This window comes from Lolium rigidum, unplaced genomic scaffold (assembly GCF_022539505.1).
Source record: "Lolium rigidum isolate FL_2022 unplaced genomic scaffold, APGP_CSIRO_Lrig_0.1 contig_4153_1, whole genome shotgun sequence".
Lineage (NCBI taxonomy): Eukaryota > Viridiplantae > Streptophyta > Magnoliopsida > Poales > Poaceae > Lolium > Lolium rigidum.
The window spans coordinates 184,197-190,972 of record NW_025900506.1 but is presented as its reverse complement, the minus strand read 5'-3'; the positions used below and the strand labels follow the sequence as shown (position 1 = coordinate 190,972).

The 6,776-nt window shown below is 40.6% G+C and overlaps 1 protein-coding gene across 2 annotated transcripts; it reads right to left on the bottom strand.

The window, feature by feature from the left end:
- Positions 1-283: 283 nt before the first annotated feature.
- Positions 284-4,793, bottom strand: LOC124681390 (eukaryotic translation initiation factor 3 subunit H). 2 transcript variants are annotated; one of them, XM_047216316.1, is made up of 12 exons: positions 4,769-4,793; positions 4,579-4,667; positions 3,658-3,774; positions 3,461-3,564; positions 2,397-2,463; positions 1,662-1,795; positions 1,535-1,583; positions 1,382-1,453; positions 1,179-1,280; positions 1,033-1,100; positions 744-896; positions 284-624 (listed from the first exon to the last, which is right to left on the bottom strand). In XM_047216316.1, exons 1-12 carry the CDS (start codon positions 4,776-4,778, stop codon positions 567-569), a joined length of 1,023 nt encoding a protein of 340 aa, XP_047072272.1. In that variant the 5' UTR covers positions 4,779-4,793; the 3' UTR covers positions 284-566. The 2 variants fall into 2 exon arrangements, with proteins under 2 accessions (XP_047072272.1, XP_047072271.1); XM_047216315.1 differs by having other exon boundaries at positions 4,579-4,670; positions 4,769-4,784.
- Positions 4,794-6,776: the final 1,983 nt, after the last annotated feature.

The window sequence follows — 6,776 nt, the reverse complement described above, 5'->3', positions numbered from 1 at the left end:
CGGCCAAGCGCATACAGAGCATGTATACTGCAAAGCATGGAGGTAAGTTTGGAAAATATGACAAATAAAAGTCACCTAACATGAAGTCATAAACAATGCACTTATGCTTAATATGTTGCTTGTATGCTCTATTTCGCGTTGTAACATGATCCTACATTACAAAACGTTACAAAATATTCAAACCTCAAACTCATTCTACAAAGCAGTGTCAACATCCGCTGACATGCTTTCTCCATGGGCGCATCAACGTACACATGCCAGTCAGCTCTAAGCACGATTGTAGTTACTTATGCAATATTCTATAATCTGGACACCTCCATTTTCACCCTTTTCGTGTATCGTCACAACCATCTCACAAAAATGAACCAAAACCAAGGGACCCAATTTAGTCGCACAACATAGCAAGAGACCCACAACAAAATAATGATACCAACACAGTGCATCTTAACTATCTGATTTTTCTTGGCAAAACGAAATAGGCAAAGTACATTGCAAAATTGAGGTGCAGTACAGCGTTAAGTTAATTCTCACAACAGCTGCCACTCGTAACCTACTCCTCCTGCAACCTACTCCTCCTGCAACGCCTTCATCAAGTATAGTCTGTTGAAATTCTGGCCGGCAACCCTGGAATAGTAACAGCAACAATAAATATGAGTGCCTAGCATATCAACACCAATGATAGATATAGCCAACACAAAAAAAGTAAAAAGAGGATAGGCGTAGGAATGTTACAGAATCCATACCCATTGATGTGGTTGCAGTAACTAGAGATCTGGTTGGTTACCAGATAACCCTCCAAACGTGATGGCTCAGGAAGTGGCTTGAAGACAGGGTTGGATGGATCCTCTTCTGGCAATGGCTCCTCACCAGCATTTTTTCTCGCAATGTTCTCTTGCCTGTAGTAGCACAAATAGTTAGTGGGTGTTAATTGGCAACATATTTCCTTGTTTCTGGTCTCCTGGAAGGCACTTTCGTTGAATGATCCAAGAGCTAATTCACTATATCAGCCATGGATTAAACACTTGCGTTTACCTTCTCTTTTGGATCCATGCCTGCTGCTGTGTCTGTTGCCTTCCTAGGTTGCGGTAATAATATTGGAACTACATCGCATGGAAAAACCTCAGTCAAACAAATAGATCTGTCACTTTGATCATATAGTTGCTCTCAAGAAAAATCACCTTGTTTTGCTCTGATGAAAGACCATCCATGCATCCAATCATAAATTCCAGGTTTCTTTCCATAAAGGGCGCAGTCGACAACTTAAGACGGTCAAAGTCACACTGGAACAAGAAATGTAAAAGATATAACTCCAGGAAATACTAACAGGCCAAAGACGGCAAAATTTCCTACAAAAGCATTTCCAAAAAACTAAAATCACAACCTGTGAAACAGGTGACTCGGGTTCCAGCTCTTTCATGAAGGCACTGACAAGCGCGGAGTTGGACACTTTAATCTGTACAGATAAAAAATAAAGGACACATAAGATAAATTTATCCACCATGACTAAAAAAATGGAAGATATATGAGTGCATACCGGTATCTCCTCGAAAATATCAACCCATGATAGTTTCTTTTCTCTTAGCCTGTAATAATAAAGAGTCATTTGCAGATACAATGTAGGTGATTATTAAAAGCATTCATTCACAGAAAGGAAACCATACTTCTCTCCAGTTAAACCATTGTTACGATAAAGATCCATAAATGAGTCTGTAAGCTTCAGGGCTTTGAGAGCTAACACTCCTTGACTAGACCTAGATGGGTCATACACGATGCACACGCACCTCCGGATGTTTTCCTAGTGAGATATAAATGTTATACCAGCATGGAAAATAAAAGACCACATATATATTAAAAAGCATGATGATCTTGGAACCTAGTCAAACACAAGTATAAACCTGATACTGGAAAATGGTTCATGTGAAAACTCAGATTTCACAAGCATGAAGCTCACACTAAAATTCAAGCATGTGAACTTGTGTAACCATACAATTGCATTGGTTTTCGTTCTTGTGAAGTATTTGGAACTTGAAAACAAATCCTGATATCCGTTAAAATTTAGTGCCTATTGAAAATCCTATTAAACCTGAAACCCAAACTTCATATTTGTAAAAAGTTACACAGTTTACTTTTTTGTCACAGGACATGATTATCAGATTACTTGTGAAAAGTTACAGCTTACTTTTTTATCAAAGCACATGATTATCAGATTATATCACTGATGTGGGAATTGTGGAAATTAACTTGGAAAAGTGTGCTGATTAGAAGGCGGGATTCCGCTAAAGATTCAGGGCTGGGGAGGTTAGTCCAATATTTGTGAGAAAGTGAAACGTTGGAACACTAAAATGAAGCTATCTTCCTCAACAGCAAAAAATGCAGCTTGTTTCTTTTTGCCATACCTGATAGTTCATAAATGTTTCAATCAGCTCGACAGTTTGAAAAGAACCAAGCAAGCAAGACTGGTACCTGTAAGCATAGGTACAAGCAAAAGCAATGTAAATGTATGCACAGCAGCTTATTACATTGATGTATTAAAGCAATGTAACGGAGTATAACATGAATGGCGGTAGAAGGCTAGAAACCGCAGCATAACGGCAACATAATAGGAAACCTCAAAAATGTTGGTTAAGCAATAGCAGCAGCATACTCGTGTAGATCAAGATGAAATATGGGTTGACAAGCACCATGACTCATGAACTCTTAATCATATACGTAGTGTTGCAATAAGGCATATACAGAGTTTTCAACAAGACTTGTAATCTGTAACCATGGGAACTATTATATCAAACAGCTTGAATACTAACAATCGGATTTCCCTAGTAAACATCCAGGAGTTAAGGATCAATTAACGGAAGTATGAGCTTGCATATTGGTCCGCATGACAAACAAATCTAGCAACCTCCCATATACTAGTGTTTCAGAAAGATGAATAAATGAAATCGTCAATTTGAAAAGACAAATCTAGTTAAGAACTTTGAAATCTAATGTAAAACCATAAAAGTTCTGGTAGAATGCACACCTATTGGCTATGCCCAACACTATTTCGTTCTCAATACCAATAGCAGTACCATACTGCATTAGCAAGTGAAGATATCGCAATTATGTATGGCTGCAATATTTCCCGCAATTAAGTTTGGCTGCAATATTTCCTACATGCCTACAATGCCATCAATATACAGAAAAACAACAACACAGATCATACAGATTGTCAATCAAAAACAATGCAAAAAAACAACAACACACATCATACAAATTTTCAATTAAAACCAATGAAACCATCAAATTCAGCAAGTATGTCAGTGCACTATACTCAACAGTTGTTTAGCCATGGAAGATGAAGGAACATAAATAAATGAAGATATGTGAATTTGTAACCACCCACGACAAATATCTCAACATGACACTAACTATTCCATAATGAACTGAATATGATTATGAATTCGGATGGAACAGCTACACATACCATCCAACAGTGTTATTGTCAACATTAACCTCCCTCAGGCACCTCATCATCTCGAGCTGATAGTTCGCACCATCTGCATCTGCTTCCTCGTCATCCTCTCTTGTCTGCAGTGATAAAGGTAGGTTTTAGTTTCCTATAAAAACAGCTAAATCACAAATATCCTGGAAGTAACACTGCCAACAATGACAAAAACTCACAGGGAAAGGGAAACAGTTGGTCACTTCCAGAACACTACCAACATCCAGACCAAGCAGTTGGCCTGTAACCAGAGCAGGCGCAAACTCCTCACAGTGCTTAATGATCTTCAAGACAGCCTGCATAGTAAGATCCAAACAAATGATAACGAGAAGAAGTTACACCAGTCTGTATAACAGAGGTCAGTTGCTTGTCATGGAAATCAACTGCTCCACTGATAGTATATTGTAGCTGATGAAACTTGCTTAAAACCAGGTGAAAGTTTTGGTTCGATGTCAACCATTTGTAGGTTTTTTTTAGACTAGTAGATATTTTGGTTTAACAGGATTGGGCTTGGAATAACATCTGAAACTAGAACAGCTATCTGGAGTTAAAGAAAAAACAATATTAATCATATTCCTAGAACCCTGAGATACTATGTTGAACTGAATTTTAACACTATACATACAAAAGATAAGTACTCCTAGCACAAATTCCGGTGTTTTTACATGCGCAAACATACTACTAATCAGAAGATTGATGTCCCAATAAGCTCGAAAGTTTACTCCGAGGAATTATTCTCATGAATGTCAAGAGGGAAACATGGAAGTGAACTGAAATGTGGCACTTCTACTGGGTGAGATATAGTACACAAGGAAACAGCGTCCATCTGGTGGACTTCCCGGATGCAAAACCAGCATCACACCCCAACCTATATGCTGAGTAAAACCGTTTTTGTAGGGGTGTGCTTGTGGGAGGACGGGAATAAAACAGAAGTAGCGCGAGCTTCGCCACACAAACAGATCCGTCGAAACGCGGGAGTTTCCACTACTTTCCTCTCGCGCGTCAGCGGCCCAAATCAAACGAGCTAACAGAGAGGACGCAACGCGAGACTCCGCCGAGCGAACGCGAAGGTGGGGGTGGGGGAGATCGAGAGCAATTACCAGGCCCTCCATCTGGACGGCGCGGAGCGGCGGCGCCGCCTCCTCGGTGACCGCCGTCATGGCCTGGAGGAACGACTTCCCTGCGGCCGCTGCTGCAGATCAGCCACCCGATGGCATCCAGAGTTAAGAGCGAGCAATAAGATAGGGCATGATGAAGCGGAACAGAGAAGATGGTGTTCGCGTCGCTTACGGTTCGCCATGGCTGCGCTCGGTGGTCGGCGGCGCGGGGCGGGGCGGAGAGGGCTCGGAGGGACGGCGCGAGGAGGATGGGGAGGAGAGGGGAGAGGGAGGATGTGCGGGCTAGGGTTTTGGTGTGGTGAGGCCAGAGGATTCTGTCCTGCTTGATGTGCGGCCCAGATTTGCTACGGTTTCGGTGTTGCGACTGCAAGTTGCAACTGCAAGTCTGCAAGATACGTGCAGCGTGCTCTACCTTGCCAAAAACAAAAAAATACGTGCTCTAGAGCCGTTACGTTAGGTCCAAAAGTTGGCAAGTGTGACGGTATCCCATTATTTTTATCTTTTTATTTGCAAAAAACATGTTTAACGGAAGTTTCGAAGAGCTCTACTCCTGTTCCAATCGATTTTCGAAATTTGGTATATTTTTAGCTAGTTTTGACTAAATGTATATGTGCAAATGCTAGGAACATCAGGACGCTCATCTTTTTAAAAAAACTTCAGATTTTACTAATAAAAAAAGAAGGATTAAAGTCCTAGATTTAAGGGGGAAATATGTCAAGGACCCATTATTAGGTAAAAGAAGCCCACTAACAAGAAATACGTGTTACTACCAATTTCCGCCATGTCCATGTGCCCTTAACTCATCCTAGCGAGGCACCCATATAAATTTATCACGATGACCACTTCTTTGTCATTGTTGTCATAGGCTATTCAAAGTTGTCGTTGTTGTTGCATTGGTTGGTACAGTTGTGTCTTCCATCTCCTCAAAGTATAGAGAAAAAGCATGAACGTTAGACAGTTATCATAGGTTGCATAATAAATTCATATTCAGTGGTTTTGGATAGATGATCTCATCCTCAAGTATTCTTAAAAGGATGCGACTCATCACGGGCATGCACCTAGGCTTAGTGCGAATGCTCGACCATGCTCTTAGTTGCATCCCCTGCTAGTCATTATCCCCTTCACCCATTAGTCCCTCATCCATTGTTCTCACCCATATCCTCACTGGCTCGTTGGGTATTTTTCTCTCCTGTGATGTCCTAGCTACCTCTCTCCTCGATTTGTATTGCCATCAGATGTTTGCATCCTCATCAAACCTTCCTCTATGCTCAATGGGGTTCTTTTACAAGTCCGACTATTGGTATGTCACATTGTCACACTTCTAATCGCACGCCCCAAGGTCAACCCCTCTCCTTCCTTCTACTTACTCCATTGATGCATGATGCTCTCGATCGGGCAACATACACATGTTTGTTCCATGAGTATAAAGATTATGTGTTGCCATAATAGTAGAGAAGATTCTGTTGGAGACCCCCCCACCACCATCACCACCACCACACACACACACACACACACAAAGAGACAATATCTATTACTATTTCAGATCAAGCCATGTGTACAAAAAAGAGAACCCCAAGGGTTGAGAGGGTCAGCCCTAGAAGGAAAAAGAAGGAAACAACGTGGAGTCTATCCAAGCTTACAAAGATTGTCTCTCTTTTTTTTAGCTTTGAGTACGTCTGAAACTTGGGGGCTCTTCTCAAAGATGAAACCATTCATTTTCTTCTATAAATTTCATCCACACAAACATATATTCCCACAAAATATTAGTCTGGAAAAGAAGATTTTGGTCTGTGTCGAATGTTTCTGAAATTGATGTCCCTAGCACCCATACTACTTCAGCAAATCCGATGCACTTAATACTTCAAATTGATGATTGGCTTTGCGGTTGATTCGGCTGTGAAAGTTTTGGTGATTTTGGTCTGAATCGAATGAAGAGTCTAAACGTATTCTGAATGTTTTGGCATATTCTCAATGAAGCTGGAATGAGTAAAGGATATATCTGAATTCGTGAGCTTTAGCTTCTACAGAAAGTGATAAGATTACAGTACATGTTTGCTCCGCAATGTTGGAACAGAATGATGAAATTTTAATTGTAGCATGCTGCATATAAATAATAAAAAGAAGTAGAACACGTCGTACAAACCATTGACATCTTACTAGAGTACTTTTACAATTGCACC